The 19,159-nt window shown below is 42.9% G+C and overlaps 4 protein-coding genes across 7 annotated transcripts in view; all 4 read right to left on the bottom strand.

Moving 5' to 3' along the window:
• LOC135526264 (protocadherin alpha-C2-like) overlaps positions 1-15,479 on the bottom strand; it is a 222,383-nt gene extending 206,904 nt beyond the window's left edge. For 2 of the 4 annotated variants that reach the window (XM_064954476.1, XM_064954461.1), the window contains exon 1: positions 92-2,505. In XM_064954476.1, coding sequence (XP_064810548.1) covers positions 92-2,455 — 2,364 coding nt within the window. In that variant the 5' untranslated portion in view covers positions 2,456-2,505. Of the gene's footprint in view, positions 1-91; positions 2,506-9,180; positions 11,639-13,104 lie in introns of those variants that run through there. The other 2 variants (XM_064954465.1, XM_064954481.1) reach the window with 2 other exon arrangements.
• Positions 3,002-5,392, bottom strand: LOC135526855 (protocadherin alpha-3-like). The gene has a single exon (XM_064955525.1). The coding sequence runs from the start codon at positions 5,390-5,392 to the stop codon at positions 3,002-3,004; it is 2,391 nt and encodes a 796-aa protein (XP_064811597.1).
• LOC135526856 (protocadherin alpha-13-like) lies at positions 6,120-8,555 on the bottom strand. Its single transcript, XM_064955528.1, has one exon. The coding sequence runs from the start codon at positions 8,553-8,555 to the stop codon at positions 6,120-6,122; it is 2,436 nt and encodes an 811-aa protein (XP_064811600.1).
• Positions 15,480-15,708: 229 nt separating the features above from the next.
• On the bottom strand, positions 15,709-18,543 carry LOC135527231 (protocadherin gamma-A5-like). Its single transcript, XM_064955836.1, has 2 exons — positions 16,123-18,543; positions 15,709-15,789 (listed from the first exon to the last, which is right to left on the bottom strand). Exons 1-2 carry the CDS (start codon positions 18,484-18,486, stop codon positions 15,709-15,711), a joined length of 2,445 nt encoding a protein of 814 aa, XP_064811908.1. The 5' UTR covers positions 18,487-18,543.
• Between the last annotated feature and the right edge of the window lie 616 nt (positions 18,544-19,159).

The following is a 19,159-nucleotide window of genomic DNA, read 5'->3' on the forward strand; positions in this document are numbered from 1 at the left end:
ATCAGTCATAAAGTCTTTAATTTAAGCACTGGAGACATTCAAATCTCAATCTATATTTGTTCAAAATGAAATGCATAGAAAGCGCTCTTACCTCTCCAGAAGCTCTGCTCCTCTGTTCTGGTAACACTAGAGTATTCCCATTGCTGCCCGGGACTATTGTAGAACCTATACTCATTCTGGGTCCAACTAACATGTACCGATTGTCTCCGGATCTGTACTGGATGCTGTGGCACAGTGTCCCGTCGTAATTCGCATCTTGTAAATACTTGGAGGAATAGTCTGTGGGTTTGGAGCACTGCATTACAATCAACACGATGATACTGATGAGAAAAAACGCTGAAACTGAACCCAAAGTTATGAACAAATAAAATGTAACGCTGTTCTCCTCCTCGTCTTTTACTGAACTTTTAACATCAGAAGCTGCAAAAGCCTCTTTGGGCTCCACAATGTTGATAATCACAGTAGCTGTTGCTGACAGTGAAACGTTCCCATTGTCTTTTACCAGTATAACCAGTTTATGCTCAGCCTCGTCTGTCTCTGTGAATGACCGAAGTGTCCTTATCTGTCCTGTATAGCGGTCCAAAGCAAAGAGACTGTGGTCAGTAACTTCCTGCAGTGAAAATAATAACCAGCCGTTATATCCGATATCAGCGTCATAGGCTCTCACTTTAGTCACCAAATGGCCTGCGTTCACATTGCGGGGAATCTCCTCCACGCCTTCAGCGGAACCGTTAGCGCTGACTGGATACAAGATCACTGGAGGGTTGTCGTTCTGATCCAGAATGAACACGTTCACTGTGACGTTGCTGCTTTTTAACGGAGTTCCAGAGTCTGTAGCTACAACTTGGAATTGGAAAGCTTTCAGAGTTTCAAAGTCAAAGCTTTTCAGTGCGGAGATATGGCCATTATCAGAATTTATATTCAGGAAAGATGCCATATCATTCTGCGTCACTTCTCCTCTAACTATGTGATATGAAATCGCAGCGTTTTCATTCAAGTCTTTATCACACGCGCTTACAGAGAATATAGATGCACCAGGGGCGTTGTTTTCCACTAAGTACAGCTCAAGGGGGTTTTGGGAGAATTCTGGGCTATTATCGTTCACATCTGATATCTGGACGCTCAGAGTTTTGAATGTGGACAGAGGAGGCTGACCACAGTCAGTGGCAGTTATTGTGATGTCATAATGGGACACGAGTTCTCTGTCTAAACGTCCCTTTGTGACTATTGAAAACACATTTTCCTTAAATGAAGGTTTTAATTCAAATGGCACGTTGTCTGTTATTGTAGATATGACATTACCATTTATCCCAGAATCTTTATCTGTCACACTAACTAGAGAAATAACAGTTCCTGGTTTTGAATCTTCAGCTATTGTATTGGAGAGGGATGTTACATCAATCTCTGGTTTATTATCGTTCACATCTACTACCTTTATAATAACTCTACAGTCAACAGTCAGCGGGGGCTGGCCTTTATCAGACGCCTGTACATTTAATCGGTAAACCTCATTTTCCTCAAAGTCAACTTCACCTTTCACTTTAATCTCACCAGTAATGCTGTCCAATTGGAAAATGTCATACACTTTACGTTTCACTGCTCTTCCCAGAGAGTATTCTATCGCTCCATTTACTCCGGCATCAGCATCAGACGCATTAACAGTGGTAACAATTGTGCCAATTGGGGAGTTCTCCTTTAAAGAAGCGGAATATATGTCTTGATTAAAAACAGGTCGATTATCATTGGTGTCTAGAACTATGACAGTTATATTAAGTAAACCGGACTTCGGTGGATTACCTCCATCGACTGCAGTCAACAATAATTCATGCGTGCGATTTTGCTCTCTGTCAAGTGGCTTACTTAAAACTAAAAACAGAAGTTTATCCTCCTCTCCATTGTCTTTCACTTCCAAATCAAAATGATCATTCTGGCTCAACCTGTACACACGGACAGCATTGATTTCAATGTCTAAGTCACGCGCTGTCTGGAGTTCAAAGCGTGCCCCCATGAGGGTATTCTCCGCTATTTGCAAATGTACGTCTTTTTCAGCAAAACTGGGCGAGTGGTCATTAACATCCGTTATTTCTACCCCGATATAGTGAATTTCTAGAGGATTTTCAACAACGATTTTCAGGTCCATCAAGCAAGCGCCATTGCCACCACAGAGCTCCTCTCTGTCCATATTTTTATGAACATACAAGACGCCATTGTTCTGATTTACATGGAAAAGAGCGTCCTTAGATCCAGAAACAATACGAAACCGTCTCTCCGCCAAAGTACTGACGTCAAGACCCAAATCTTTAGCAACATTTCCAACAACGGATCCCTCTTTCACCTCCTCTGGAATAGAGTACTTTATCTGTGCTGAAACCTGCTCTCCGAAGCACAGCAGAAGAGAGAAACGCACAGCAACCCACCAGTACTCCCATCTGCGCATTTGTCCTCTGTCTCCCATCGTTAAACACACAACAAAACACGGTCCTCGACGAAAGAAATACAATCCTACCGCTCAGATTACAAACTCGAAATGATCCATACCGATTCAATGCCTCAGCACCAAAAGGAAGACAGTAATTATCTGTCCAACAGAACAAGTCCTGCTCGTATGTTCGCACTGCTATCGTCTGTGTGGAACAAAACAGAGCAGAGAGGGGCAGGGCCTGACCTATAAAAACAGTCTCCTAGTACGACACCGACACCATGTGGTTCGGTATTCGGTTTTCCATGACCATATGAACTTGTAGTTATTGTCTGTTTTCCAGTTGCCATAACTACGCAGAAGCAATGAAGGAATGAGAACATGTAAAAATAGGAGAGAGAGATGGACTTACACACTTAAGCGAAGATAAATACAGCAAATGAGCTGGTGATCCAGCAACACCGAAGTGGACAGCGACCGCTTCAACAACCTCACTTATATTAAGCACGTTAAAGATATTCCAACGAACCAGAAAAAAATACATAATCGAATGACCAAAAATATACTTTCGTACAGGATATTTCAAATGTTGAAATTCTTAGAAACAGCTCTTACCTCTCCAGAAGCCCTCCTCCTGTGTTCAGGTACCACTAGCGTATTCCCATTGCTGCCCGGGACTATTGTAGAACCTATACTCATTCTGGGTCCAACTAACATGTACCGATTGTCTCCGGATCTGTACTGGATGCTGTGACACAGTGTCCCGTCGTAATTCACATCTTGTAAATACTTGGAGGAATAGTCTGTGGGTTTGGAGCACTGCATTACAATCAACACGATGATGCTGATGATAAAAAGTGTTGAAACTGACCCCAAAGTAATGATCAAATAAAATGTAACGCTGTTCTCCTCCTCGTCTTTTACTGAACTTTTAACATCAGAAGCTGCAAAAGCCTCTTTGGGCTCCACAACCTTGATAATCACAGTAGCTGTTGCTGACAGTGAAACGTTCCCATTGTCTTTTACCAGTATGACCAGTTTATGCTCAGCCTCGTCTGTCTCTGTGAATGACCGAAGTGTCCGTATCTGTCCCGTATAGCGGTCCAAAGCAAAGAGACTGCGGTCAGTAACTTCCTGCAGTGAAAATAATAACCAGCCGTTATATCCTATATCAGCGTCATAGGCTCTCACTTTAGTCACCAAATGGCCTGCGTTCACATTACGGGGAATCTCCTCCACACCTTCAGCAGAACCGTTAGCGCTGACTGGATACAAGATCACTGGAGCGTTGTCGTTCTGATCCAAAATGAAAACGTTTATTGTGACGTTTCTGCTTAGAGACGGAGTCCCAGAGTCTGTAGCTACAACTTGGAATTGGAACGTTTTGAGGGTTTCGAAATTAAAGCTTTTGAGCACGGAAATATGTCCATTATCCGAATTGATGTTGAGGAAAGATGCCACATCATTCAGTGTTCCTTCTCCTCTAACTATGTGATATGAAATCACAGCATTTTCATTTATGTCTTTATCAGTGGCGCTTACAGAGAATATCGATGCACCAGGGGCGTTATTTTCCACTAAGTACAGCTCAAGGGGGGTTTGGGAGAATTCTGGGCTGTTATCATTTACATCTGATATCTGGACTCTCAGAGTTTTGAATGTAGACAGAGGAGGCTGACCACAGTCAGTGGCTGTTATTGTGATGTCATAAACACACACTAGCTCTCGATCTAAACGGTGTTTGGTCACTAAGGAATACATATTATCTTCATATGACGGTTTTAACTCAAACGGTACATTGTTGGAGATGCTACACAAAACTTTACCATTAATATCTGAGTCTTTATCCGTCACACTAATGAGCGAAATAACTGTTCCGGGTTTTGAATCTTCTGAAACGACATTGGACAGTGATGTCACCTCTACTTCTGGTTGGTTATCATTCACATCAATTATCTTTATAATTGCTCTGCATTCCACAGTTAAGGGAGGTTGTCCTTTGTCTGAAGCCTGTACATCGAGTTTATAAACTTCTGTGTCCTCGAAGTCCACCTCACCTTTGACTTTAATTTCTCCAGTTAGGCTATCCAGTTCAAAAATATCATATATTTTAGGCTTTAGGTTTCTGCCTAAAGTGTACTCCAACTCACCGTTTGAACCCTCATCTAGATCAGTGGCATTTACCCTAACAACCACAGTACCAAGTGCGGCATTTTCCCGTAGTCTCACTGAATAGGTGTCTTGACTACAAACAGGACGGTTATCATTCGAATCAAGCACATTAATAGTGACGTTGACCGTCCCTGATCTTTGTGGACTACCTCCATCAACTGCAGTAACAAGTAATCTGTGTTTGGTTTTGAGCTCCCTATCCAAAGCTTTTTTCAAGACTAAGAAAGGTATTTTGTCTTCATCGTCTCTAATCTCAATTTCAAAATGATCGCTCTGACTTAATTTATACAAACGGACAGAGTTTAACTTTATATCTGGATCCCGTGCAGCCTGGATTTGGAAGCGCGTCCCTAGCATGGTATGTTCCGCTATTTCCAAATACTGCTCATTTCCAGGAAAAATTGGAGAGTGATCATTGACGTCGGTGATTTCGACACCTACATAATGAATTTCTAAAGGGTTTTCAACAACCATTTTCAGGTTAATCAAACATGCAATATTGCCATCACAGAGCTCCTCTCTGTCGATATTCTTATGAACATACAAGACGCCATTGTTCTGATTTACGTGGAAAAGAGCGTCCTTAGATCCAGAAACAATACGAAACCGTCTCTCCACCAAAGTACTGACGTCAAGACCCAAATCCTTTGCAACATTTCCAACAACGGATCCCTCTTTCACCTCCTCTGGAATAGAGTACCTTATCTGTGCTGAAACCTTCTCCCCCAAACACAGCAGAAGAGAGAAACGCACAGCAACCCACCAGTACTCCCATCTGCGCCTTTGTCTTCCATCTCCCATCGTTAGACAGAAAAGTAAGCACAATCCTCAATGAAAAAACACAATCCTAATGATCAGATGACCAACTCATGATGATCCATAACGAAATGCAATGTTTCAGCACAGAAAAACAATACAATTATTCTCTGACTATCATAGCACGTCCTGTCCTGATGTCCGCACAGCTCTCTCTGCATTTGGGAACAAAACAACCCAGAAAGGGGCAAGGCCTAATATACACAACACCAGACAGTTAGTCATTCTCCTTGTGTGACACCGACACCATGCGGACCGAACTACTGCTTGCCACGAGTACACAAGGCTCTAGAATGATTAGCATCAGCAAAAGTACCAGCGCAATATAATAGTTACAGGCGTGGGATGAGGAAAGGTTGAGGGGGAGTACATGGAAATGGATTAGGAATAAATGGATTGGATGACTACATATGTAACAGACTGACATAGTAAATACCTCGATTGCAAGGAAAAGCAATTCACTTTGTAAATCAGCACCACAAGAGTGGACAGCAACCGCATGAACGAGTTAATTTCTCCATTACGCACAGAAAATCCGTTTGTAGACAGGGGAATTACACAAATGAGTCTTGTTTGGGCCTGGTCTATGACTCTCCACCTATTTGAGAGAGGTCATCATAACTAATGCATATATAACCCAAAAACAAAAGCAAGACGAATTCAGCACAACCAGGGTCGACAACAACCGCTTCATCATCAGTCACACATTTCATTACGCACGATAAATTCTTAAAAATATCCACCAATATGCTTTCAAAGTATAATGCTTAGAAACAGTTCTTACCTCTCCAGAAGCCCTCCTCCTGTGTTCAGGTAGCACTAGAGTATTCCCATTGCTGCCCGGGACTATAGTAGAACCTATACTCATTCTGGGTCCAACTAACATGTACCGTTTGTCTCCGGATCTGTACTGGATGCTGTGGCACAGTGTCCCGTCGTAATTCGTATCTTGCAAATACTTGGAGGAATTGTCTGGGGGGTTTGAGCACTGCATTACAATCAACACGATGATGCTAACGAGAAAAAGCGCCGAAACTGACCCCAAAGTAATGATCAAATAAAATGTAACGCTGTTCTCCTCCTCGTCTTTTACTGAACTTTTAACATCAGAAGCTGCAAAAGCCTCTTTGGGCTCCACAACCTTGATAATCACAGTAGCTGTTGCTGACAGTGAAACGTTCCCATTGTCTTTTACCAGTATGACCAGTTTATGCTCAGCCTCGTCTGTCTCTGTGAATGACCGAAGTGTCCTTATCTGTCCTGTATAGCGGTCCAAAGCAAAGAGACTGTGGTCAGTAACTTCCTGCAGTGAAAATAATAACCAGCCGTTATATCCTATATCAGCGTCATATGCTCTCACTTTAGTCACCAAATGGCCTGCGTTCACATTGCGGGGAATCTCCTCCACACCTTCAGCGGAACCGTTAGTGCTGACTGGATACAAGATCACTGGAGGGTTGTCGTTCTGATCCAGAATGAACACGTTCACTGTGACGTTGTTGCTTAGTAACGGAGTTCCAGAGTCTGTAGCTACAACTTGGAATTGGAACGTTTTGAGGATTTCGAAGTCAAAGCTTTTCAGCGCGGAAATATGACCATTATCAGAATTGATATTCAGAAAAGATGCCATATCATTCAGCGTCCCTTCTCCTCTAACAATGTGATATGAAATCGCAGCATTTTCATTCAAGTCTTTATCAGTGGCGCTTACAGAGAATATAGATGCACCAGGGGCGTTATTTTCCACTAAGTACAACTCAAGGGGGGTTTGGGAGAATTCTGGACGGTTATCGTTCACATCTGATATCTGGACCCTCAGAGTTTTGAATGTGGACAGAGGAGGCTGACCACAGTCAGTGGCAGTTATTGTGATGTCATAATGGGACACGAATTCTCTGTCTAAACGTCCCTTTGTGACTATAGAATACACGTTATCCTTATATGAGGGTTTTAATTCAAATGGCACGTTTTCAGTTATACTGGAAATAACTTTTCCGTTAATACCAGAGTCTTGATCTGTCACACTGATGAGAGATATAACAGTTCCAGGTTTAGAATCTTCAGACACGGTATTGGAGAGTGATGTAACCTCTATTTGTGGTCTATTGTCGTTCACGTCTTGTATCTTAACAATAACTCTGCAATCAGTTGTCAGTGGAGGCTGGCCCTTATCAGAAGCCTGTACATTTAGACTGTACATCTCATTTTCTTCAAAATCTACCGGGCCTTTCACCTTAATTGCCCCAGTAATCCTATCCAATAGGAAAATATCATGTACTCTCCGCTTTAAATTTCTACCGAGAGTATATTCCACCACGCCATTTGACCCATGGTCTGCATCGGTTGCATTCACTCTAACTACAAACCTACCGATATCAGCATTTTCTTGTAATGTAACTGAATAGACGTCCTGACTACATACAGGCTGATTATCATTTAAGTCAAGGACTGTGACAGTGATGTTTAGAGTACCTGTTCCAGGTGGATTCCCCCCATCCAACGCTGTCAATAGTAATGAATGTTTGGTCTCCTGTTCCCTGTCCAAGGCTTTCTGTAAAATTAAAAACGGGATTGTATCCCCTTCCCCACTATCTCTCAGTTCTAAATCGAAATGTTCATTTGGATTTAACTTATAGGAACGTATAGAATTAATTCCGGAGTCGAAATCACGCGCAGGCTGGAGTTCAAATCGAGCTCCTGCAGGTTTATTTTCAGCTATCTCTATGTGTAGATTTTTCTCGGAGAAACTTGGCGAGTGGTCATTTACGTCCGTTATCTCTAAACCTACATAATGGACTTCAAGCGGGTTTTCAACAACGATTTTCAGGTCTATCGCGCAAGCTACCTTGCCGTTACAAATCGCTTCTCTGTCGATATTCTTGTGAACATATAAGACGCCATTGTTCTGATTTACCTGGAAAAGAGCGTCCTTAGATCCAGAAACAATACGAAACCGTCTCTCCACCAAAGTACTGATGTCAAGACCCAAATCCTTTGCAACATTTCCAACAACGGATCCCTCTTTCACCTCCTCTGGAATAGAGTACCTTATCTGTGCTGAAACCTTCTCCCCCAAACACAGCAGAAGAGTGAAACGCACAGCAACCCAACAGTACTCCCATCTGCGCCTTTGTCTTCCATCTCCCATCGTTAGACAGAAAAGTAAGCACAATCCTCAATGAAACACAATCCTAATGATCATATGGCCAACTCGTTCTCATCCATGCGAAGTTCAATGCGTCAGCACCGAAATAAAAGACGATTATCCCTAACATACACGTATTGTTCTGACGTCCGCACCACTCTCTCTGTATGTGTGGAACAAAACAGACCAGAGAAGGGAAGGGCCTAATCTACAAAGCACCAGTAACCTTGTGTTACACTGACACCATGTGGTCCGGGATTCTGGTATCGACAACAACTAGATAGGCACCGAGAGAGTTGTTATCAACTTACGTTTTGCATCCAAACCAACAAAAACACCAACTCCAGTAAATAATCTTTAAGAAGGTCTAGTATGAAGATGAAGGTGCGTAGATGTGAGCAGAGGAGATAGATACTGGATTGAAGGACTACAGCAGAAGAACATGTGATAAACCTGAGGTACAGTAGTTAGCCAAGCAGTATAATGCTTTCCCCAGCTAAACTAGTCGGTGAGCTGGTAGTTCAGCACCATGGTCAGCATCCGCTGCTGCAAAGAGGTTGCGTTCGCCACGGACAAAACATGCCAATACATATATTTTGAGATGCAATGGTTTAGAGACAGCTCTTACCTCTCCAGAAGCTCTCCTTTGATCTGAGGGAACCACTAGAGTATTCCCATTGATTCCCGGGACTATAGTAGATCCTATACTCATTCTGGGTCCAACTAACATGTACCGATTGTCTCCGGATCTGTACTGGATGCTGTGGCACAGTGTCCCGTCGTAATTCACATCTTGTAAATACTTGGAGGAATAGTCTGTGGGTTTGGAGCACTGCATTACAATCAACACGATGATACTGATGAGAAAAAGCGTTGAAACTGACCCCAAAGTAATGATCAAATAAAATGTAACGCTGTTCTCCTCCTCGTCTTTTACTGAACTTTTAACATCAGAAGCTGCAAAAGCCTCTTTGGGCTCCACAACCTTGATAATCACAGTAGCTGTTGCTGACAGTGAAACGTTCCCATTGTCTTTTACCAGTATGACCAGTTTATGCTCAGCCTCGTCTGTCTCTGTGAATGACCGAAGTGTCCTTATCTGTCCTGTATAGCGGTCCAAAGCAAAGAGACTGTGGTCAGTAACTTCCTGCAGTGAAAATAATAACCAGCCGTTATATCCTATATCAGCGTCATAGGCTCTCACTTTAGTCACCAAATGGCCTGCGTTCACATTGCGGGGAATCTCCTCCACACCTTCAGCGGAACCGTTAGTGCTGACTGGATACAAGATCACTGGAGCGTTGTCGTTCTGATCCAGAATGAACACGTTGACTGTGACGTTGGTGCTTTGTGACGGAGTTCCAGAGTCTGTAGCTCCAACTTGGAAATGTAATGTTTTTAAAGTTTCAAAGTCAAAGCTTTTGAGCGCGGAGATATGTCCATTATCAGAATTGATATTTAAAAAAGAAGCCATATCATTCTGTGTCCCTTCACCTCTAACTATGTGATATGAAATCGCAGCGTTTTCATTCAAGTCTTTATCAGTGGCGCTTACAGAGAATATCGATGCACCAGGGACGTTATTTTCCACTAAGTACAACTCAAGGGGGGTTTGGGAGAATTCTGGGCTATTATCGTTCACATCTGATATCTGGACGCTCAGAGTTTTGAATGTGGACAGAGGAGGCTGACCACAGTCAGTGGCAGTTATTGTGATGTCATAATGGGACACGAGTTCACGATCCAAACGTTGTCTGGTCACTAAAGAATACATATTATCTTGGTATGAGGGCTTTAATTCGAAAGGTACATCGTCTGAAAGACTGCATACAACTTTACAATTAATACCAGAGTCTTTATCTGTCACACTAATTAGAGAAATTATAGTTCCTGGTTTTGAATCTTCTGACACCATACTAGAGAGGGATGTCACCTCTATTTCGGGTTTATTGTCGTTTAAATCGAGTATCTTTATAATGACCCTACAATCCGTACTCATTGGGGGCTGCCCTTTGTCAGTGGCATGGACGTCTAGTTTATATGTGTCAATGTCCTCGAAGTCAACGTAACCTTTAACACGAATTGCACCTGTAGATTTATCTAAACTAAATACATCATATATCTTGGGAAGAAGTTCACTACCAAATAAATATTCAACGTCACCATTGGAACCGTCGTCCAAATCTGTTGCCTTAACGTTGAGTACAATAGTTCCGGGTTGGACATTTTCAGGCAATGTGACCGAGTATACCTCATGACTAAATACAGGATTGTTGTCATTCGAATCGAGAACAGTGATAGTGACATTAAGAGTCCCTGACCTCTGTGGACTTCCACCATCGACTGCAGTTAAAACTAGTCTATGTTCAGATTGTTTCTCTCTATCCAAGGGTTTTTGTAAAACTAAGAAGGGAATTTTATCTTCTCCTCTTTCTCTTATTTGCAAATCAAAATGTTCATTGTGACTCAATTTATAGACACGTACTGCATTAACGCCAACATCAGGATCACGCGCGGCTGGTAACTGGAGTCGCTTGCCAGAAAGAGTAGATTCCGAAATATCAACTAGTTTGTCTCTCTCTTGAAAATTGGGCGAGTTATCATTAACATCCGTGATTTCTATTCCGGCGTAATGTATTTCTAACGGATTTTCAACAACCATTTTCAGGTTTATCAAACATGCAATATTGCCATCACAGAGCTCCTCTCTGTCGATATTCTTATGAACATACAAGACTCCATTCTTCTGATTTACCTGGAAAACATCTTCTTTAGTTCCAGAAACGATACGAAACCGTCTCTCCACCAAAGTACTGACGTCAAGACCCAAATCTTTAGCAACATTTCCAACAACGGATCCCTCTTTCACCTCCTCTGGAATAGAGTACCTTATCTGTGCTGAAACCTGCTCTCCGAAGCACAGCAGAAGAGAGAAACGCACAGCAACCCACCAGTACTCCCATCTGCGCCTTTGTCCTCCATATTCCATCGTTAAATAGAAAAAAATAATCACGATCAATAATGAAAGAATGCAATCCTGGGGATCAGATGGACAACTCGTAATGATCCATACAGCATCTACTGTTTAGGCAGCGAATAATAATACAACATCTGACAATAACAGCACGTCATGTTCCAATCTCCGCAATACTCTCTCTGTATGTGTGGAACAAAACAGACCAGAGAGGGGACTAGTCTACAAAGTACTAGACATTCTCCTTGTGTTACACTGACACCACGTGGTCCGGGATTCTGGTAATCACAACAACTACACAACCCCCGAGAGTTGTTATCATTGTTTACGTTTTGGATCCAAATCCCCCCCAAAAATAACATTCCTGCACAAATTAACCATCAAAGAACGAGTAAAGGTGAAGATGGAAGATGGATAGATATGGGAGGTGGAGGAAGAAACGGAATAGAAGGAGTACACAGCAAAAGAACAGAGGAACCGCCCTTGCTGTCTCTGCCTGGCCGGTTCCCCTCTTTCCACTGGGATTCTCTGCCTCTAACCCTATTACAGGGGCTGAGTCACTGTCTTACTGGTGCTCTTTCATGCCGTCCCTAGGAGGGGTGCGTCATTTAAGTGGGTTGAGTCACTGACGTGATCTACCTGTCTGGGTTGCCCCCCCCCCCACCCCACCCTTGGGTTGTGCCGTGACGGAGATCTTTTTGGGCTATACTCGGCCTTGTCTCAGGATGGTAAGTTGGTGGTTGAAGATATCCCTCTGGTGGTGTGGGGACTATCTGGAGTATTTCTCCTGTCTTATCCGGTGTCCTGTGTGAATTTCAGTATGCTCTCTATAATTATTATTTTCTTTCTCTCTCTCGGTGGACCTGAGCCCTCGGACCACGTCTCAGGACTACCTGGCATGATGACTCCTTGCTGACCCCAGTCCACCTGGCCGTGCTGCTGCTCCAGTTTCAACTGTTCTGCTTGCGGCTATGGAATCCTGACCTGTTCACCGGACGTGCCTGTCCCAGACCTGCTGTTTTCAACTCTCTAGAGACAGCAGGAGTGGTAGAGATACTCTTAATGATCGGCTATGAAAAGCCAATTGACATTTACTCCTGAGGTGCTGAACTACTGTGATTATTATTATTTGACCATGCTGGTGATTTATGAACATTTGAACATCTTGGCCATGTTCTGTTATAATCTCCACCCGGCACAGCCAGAAGAGGACTGGCCACACTCATAGCCTGGTTCCTCTCTAGGTGTCGTCCTAGGTTTTGGCCTTTCAAGGGAGTTTTTCCTAGCCACTGTGGTTCTACACCTGCATTGCTTGCTGTGTGGGGTTTTAGACTGGGTTTCTGTACAGCACTTTGAGATATCAGCTGATGTATAAAGGGCTATATAAATACATTTGATTTGAAATACATTTGATTTGATAATAAACCCGAGGTAGTAGCATGCTTAGCAGCGAGTTTATGATAATTCAGCACCATGGACAGCGATTGACACGGCTGGTTTGCACACTCGGACAAATTTCCTCAAAACATGTCTCTTTGTCTGATTTAACAGGCAGAAAATGATAGAAACAGCTCTTACCTCTCCAGAAGCCCTCCTCCTGTGTTCGGGTATCACTAGAGTATTTCCATTGCTGCCCGGGACTATAGTAGAACCTATACTCATTCTGGGTCCAACTAGCATGTACCGATTGTCTCCGGATCTGTACTGAATGCTGTGGCACAGTGTCCCGTCGTAATTCGTATCTTGCAAATACTTGGAGGAATTGTCTGGGGGGTTTGAGCACTGCATTACAATCAACACGATGATACTGATGAGAAAAAGCGTTGAAACTGACCCCAAAGTAACGATCAAATAAAATGTAACGCTGTTCTCCTCCTCGTCTTTTACTGAACTTTTAACATCAGAAGCTGCAAAAGCCTCTTTGGGCTCCACAACCTTGATAGTCACAGTAGCTGTTGCTGACAGTGAAACGTTCCCATTGTCTTTTACCAGTATAACCAGTTTATGCTCAGCCTCGTCTGTCTCTGTGAATGACCGAAGTGTCCGTATCTGTCCCGTATAGCGGTCCAAAGCAAAGAGACTGTGGTCAGTAACTTCCTGTAGCGAAAATAATAACCAGCCGTTATATCCTATATCAGCGTCATAGGCTCTCACTTTAGTCACCAAATGGCCTGCGTTCACATTGCGGGGAATCTCCTCCACACCATCAGCGGAACCATTAGTTCTGACTGGATACAAGATCACTGGAGGGTTGTCGTTCTGATCCAGAATGAACACGTTGACTGTGACGTTGGTGCTTTGTGACGGAGTTCCAGAGTCTGTAGCTACAACTTGGAATTTGAACGTTTTGAGGGATTCAAAATCAAAGCTTTTTAGCGCGGAAATATGTCCATTATCCGAATTGATGTTCAGAAAAGATGCCATATCATTCAGTGTTCCTTCTCCTCTAACTATGTGATATGAAATCACAGCATTTTCATTCAAGTCTTTATCAGTGGCGCTTACAGAGAATATCGATGCACCAGGGGCGTTATTTTCCGCTAAGTACAGCTGGATATGTTTTGGGGAGAATTCTGGGCTGTTATCGTTCACATCTGATATCTGTACACTCAGAGTTTTGAATGTGGACAGAGGAGGCTGACCACAGTCAGTAGCTGTTATTGTGATGTCATAATGGGACACGAGTTCTCTGTCTAAACGTTGTTTGGTCACTAAAGAATACATATTATCTTGGTATGAGGGTTTTAACTCAAACGGTACAGTATCTGACAGACTACACAACACCTTTCCATTTATACCCGAGTCCTTATCTGTAACACTAATAAGATAAACAACAGTTCCAGGTTTTGCATCTTCCCGAACTAAATTAGAGAGGGATGTCACCTCTATATCTGGTTTGTTGTCATTTACATCTGTTATCTTAATGATAACTCTACAGCTCACAGTCATGGGAGGCTGTCCTTTATCCGAAGCCTGCACGTCAAGTCTATAAACTTCTGTCGATTCAAAGTCGACCTCTCCTTTGACTCGAATTTCTCCAGTGACACCGTCTAAATTAAACACCTCGTAAACTTTACGATTAAGATCTCTGCCAAGACTATATTCAACATCACCATTGACAGCCTCGTCCAAGTCAATAGCTTTTACTTGTATCACAACAGTGTTGATAGATACATTTTCCTCCAGCGTTACAGTGTACACCTCCTGACTAAATACAGGTCGATTGTCGTTTATGTCTAGCACTGTGACCGTCAAATTAAGATTGGTTGATCTCGGCGGATTCCCTCCATCGATTGCTGTCAATAATAATCTGTGCTCACATTTCTGCTCTCTATCCAGCGTTTTCTGTAGAACTAAAAAGGGTACCTTTTCATCTCCTCTATCTCTAACTTCCAATTCAAAATTAGCGTTTTGACTTAATTTGTACAAGCGAATGGAATTAATCCCAGTGTCAAGATCACGCGCAGCTGGTAGTTGGAAATGCGATCCAGCGTGTGTGCTCTCCGAAATGTCCAGCCCTTTTGCTATCTCTGGGAAACTGGGAGAATTATCATTCACATCTGTAATTTCTACACCAACGTAATGGATTTCTAGAGGGTTTTCAACAACCATTTTCAGGTCAATCAAGCAGGCGCTATCACCACCACAGAGCTCCTCTCTGTCGATATTCTTATGAACATACAAGACGCCATTGTTCTGATTTACCTGGAAAAGAGCGTCCTTAGACCCAGAAACAATACGAAACCGCCTCTCTACCAAAGTACTGACGTCAAGACCCAAATCTTTAGCAACATTTCCAACAACGGATCCCTCTTTCACCTCCTCTGGAATAGAGTACCTTATTTGTGCTGAAACCTGCTCTCCGAAGCACAGCAGAAGAGAGAAACGCACAGCAACCCAACAGTACTCCCATCTGCGCCTTTGTCCTCCTCCTCCCATGGTTAGACAGAAAGTTAAGCAAAATCCTCAATGACAAAAAATATATATATCTTAATTATCAGATGACAAACTCATGATAATCCGTAACGAATTCAACGTTTCAGCACTGTAAAGGAATACAACTATTCTCTGACGATCACATCACGTCTTGTTCTGATGTCCGCAATACTCTCTCTGAATGTGTGGAATAAAACAGACCAGAGAAGGGGCCTAGTCTACAAAGTACCAGACATTCTGCTTGTGTTACACTGACACCCTGTGGTCCGGGATTCTGGAAATCACAAACACTGCAAACGATCCGAGGGAGCGATACTCGTTGTTTACCTGTAGCATCAAACCCAATAAATATACCAATTATAATCCAAATCGACCATCACAAGAACGAATAAAGGTGAAGATGGATAGATATGGGAGGTAGAGGAAGAAACTGAATTGAAGAGTTACACCGCAAAATAACAGATAATAAACCCGAGGTAGTAGCCCAGCATGCTAATCAGTGAGTTTGTGGTAATTCGGCGCCGTGGACAGCGACCATCACAGCGAGTTTGCACACTCGGACATTATGCGGAGACAAAACAACAAGCAACAAATTCATCCAAAACATTTATTTTTATCCGACTTAATAGGCTGCAAAGAATAGAGAGAGAGAGTTCTTACCTCTCCAGAAGCCATCCTCCTGTGTTCTGAGGGAACCACTAGAGTATTTCCATTGCTGCCCGGGACTATAGTAGAACCTATACTCATTCTGGGTCCAACTAACATGTACCGATTGTCTCCGGATCTGTACTGGATGCTGTGGCACAGTGTCCCGTCGTAATTCGCATCTTGTAAATACTTGGAGGAATAGTCTGTGGTTTTGGAGCACTGCATTACAATCAACACGATGATACTGATGAGAAAAAGCGTTGAAACTGACCCCAAAGTAACGATCAAATAAAATGTAACGCTGTTCTCCTCCTCGTCTTTTACTGAACTTTTAACATCAGAAGCTGCAAATGCCTCTTTGGGCTCCACAACGTTGATAATCACAGTAGATGTTGCTGAGAGTGAAACGTTCCCATTGTCTTTTACCAGTATGACCAGTTTATGCTCAGCCTCGTCTGTCTCTGTGCATGACCGAAGTGTCCTTATCTGTCCTGTATAGCGGTCCAAAGCAAAGAGACTGTGGTCAGTAACTTCCTGCAGTGAAAATAATAACCAGCCGTTATATCCTATATCAGCGTCATAGGCTCTCACTTTAGTCACCAAATGGCCTGCGTTCACATTGCGGGGAATCTCCTCCACACCTTCAGCGGAACCGTTAGGGCTGACTGGATACAAGATCACTGGAGCGTTGTCGTTCTGATCCAGAATGAACACGTTGACTGTGACGTTGCTGCTTAGAGACGGAGTTCCAGAGTCTTTGGCAATGATGCAGAACTGGAACGTTTTGAGGGTTTCAAAGTCAAAGCTCTTTAGTGCGTAAATGGTACCGTTGCCTTCGTTTATGTTCAGGAAGGATGTCACGCGTTGTCCAGTGCTCCCACGGTCCAGAGAATATACAATTTCTGCATTTTCACCATCATCAACATCAGACGCGCTTACTGAGAAAATGGGCATACCGGGCTTATTGTTTTCAACGACATAAAATGTATATGGGTTTTCAGTGAATAGCGGACTATTATCGTTAACATCCACTACCTCCACTTGAATGACTTCAGTTGACACCAGAGGAGGGATTCCTAAGTCTTTAGCCGTGATTGTAATATCATACCGAGGCACCGACTCTTTATCAAGGTAATCATTGGTGACTAACGAAAAGAAATTTCCATCAAGAGAAGGCTTCAGAACGAACGGTAAATCCTCCGGTAAAGAACAGACGACCTGTCCGTTTACACCGGAGTCCAGGTCGTTCATCCCCATCAGAGCCACCACGGTTCCGGGAGTTGCGTCCTCTGGTATCCGGCTAGACAGAGATGTGACGTCAATCTCAGGACTGTTGTCGTTCACGTCTTCCACTCTGACGAGCACGTTGCAGTGCGTGGAGAGAGATACTGCTCCCTTGTCCGAGGCCAATATCTTCATCTCATACACCTGCTTCTCCTCGAAATCAAGGCCTCCCTTCACTTTTAGCTCCCCTGTTTTGCTGTCCAACTCAAATGGCTCAGCAGCCATACCTCTGAATTTACTTCGCAATGAATACTCCACCTCGCCATTCACGCCTTCATCCGAATCAGAGGCATTAACTCGCAATAGAAATGTACCTTTAGGTACATTTTCTTTTACTGCTACTGTATATTTCTGCTTATCACACACAGGGGTATTGTCGTTTACATCAGACACAGTAACTGTAACATTAAGAGTTCCTGATTTTGGTGGCTTGCCTCCATCTAAGGCCGTTAACGTCAAATCATATCGGGCTATGTGTTCCCGATCCAAAGGGCTTTTTAAAATCAAAAATGGAATTTTGCCATCCTCGCCAAAGTCCTCAATTTCTACTCGAAAATATTGATTCTGGCTTAATTTATACGATTGCAAAGAATATACGCCAGTATCTGGGTCGTGAGCTCCTTCCAACTGGAGTCGGGCTCCAGTGGTAGCAGACTCTAGTATCTCTAAGTTATAGGTTTCATCTGGAAAGGTAGGGGAGTTATCATTTACATCCGTTATCTCGACTGTGATTTGGTGCATTTCTAGCGGATTCTCTATCACCGCTTTCAAGTTGATGAAACACGGCGCGGATTTTACGCACAGTTCCTCTCGGTCTACTCTGTGGTGCACGAGCAATGCGCCATCTCTCTGGTTTACCTGGAAGAGGTCCTGCTTTGTTCCAGACACGATACGAAGATTCCGGTCCGCCAGTCTCGACTTGTCGAATCCCAGGTCGTTAGCTATATTCCCAACTGCTGTTCCGACTTTTAATTCCTCTTGAATGGAGTATTGTATTTGAGCTGAGATTCCTTTCAAATGAATAAAAATAAGAGCAAAATTACAAAATGCCCATCCGCTTAGCCACCGTCTTTTTCGGTTTTGCATCGCCATTGTTTGGCAGAAAAACTATTGGCCAAACGCAGAACTGACAAGATATTAAATAACACAAATTATTTCCGTTTCATAGGATCCCACTATAACTGTTTGTTATTTCCATCGTTTTCCATAGCCATTTAATAGCACTATTTAACATCCGTCTTAAAGCTGCTGTGTCTTGGCAGCTACTGAATACCTCACCCCTTCAAGAACCGTGTTATCACGCGCCTCTATAACGCGCTCATGATGTAAAAGCGCCACCATGCGTCTGAGCACGGTGTGGTTCTGAATGTTCAATCACCTGTAGGCCAACATACTCTTCATCTATTTCAACACAACCACAGGTGCTCTAAGAGGGGAATTGTAATCTAAAAGCAAATAGGGAAAATTATAACCACAAATGGTTAGCCTACTAAGTGGTAAATACAGTGGGGCAAAAAAGTATTTAGTCAACCACCAATTGTGGAAGTTCTCCCACTTAAAAAGATGAGAGAGGCCTGTAATTTTCATCATAGGTACACTTCAACTATGACAGACAAAATTAGAGAAAAATCCAGAAAATCACACTGTAGAATTTTTAATGAATTTATATGCAAATTATGGTGGAAAATAAGTATTTGGTCAATAACAAAAGTTTATCTCAATAATTTGTTATATACCCTTTGTTGGCAATGACAGAGGTCAAACG

The sequence above is a fragment of the Oncorhynchus masou genome, chromosome 32 (assembly GCF_036934945.1).
Source record: "Oncorhynchus masou masou isolate Uvic2021 chromosome 32, UVic_Omas_1.1, whole genome shotgun sequence".
Classification (NCBI taxonomy): domain Eukaryota; kingdom Metazoa; phylum Chordata; class Actinopteri; order Salmoniformes; family Salmonidae; genus Oncorhynchus; species Oncorhynchus masou.

Coding starts and splice junctions, on each gene's coding strand:
- LOC135526855 (XM_064955525.1), bottom strand. CDS start 5,392: ATGGGAGATGGAAGACAAAGGCGCAGATGGGAGTACTGGTGGGTTGCT.
- LOC135526856 (XM_064955528.1), bottom strand. CDS start 8,555: ATGGGAGATGGAAGACAAAGGCGCAGATGGGAGTACTGTTGGGTTGCT.
- LOC135527231 (XM_064955836.1), bottom strand. CDS start 18,486: ATGGCGATGCAAAACCGAAAAAGACGGTGGCTAAGCGGATGGGCATTT. Junction 15,790..16,122: donor GGAGGATGGCTTCTGGAGAG/GTAAGAACTCTC, acceptor TTGATGCTACAG/GTAAACAACGAGTATCGCTC.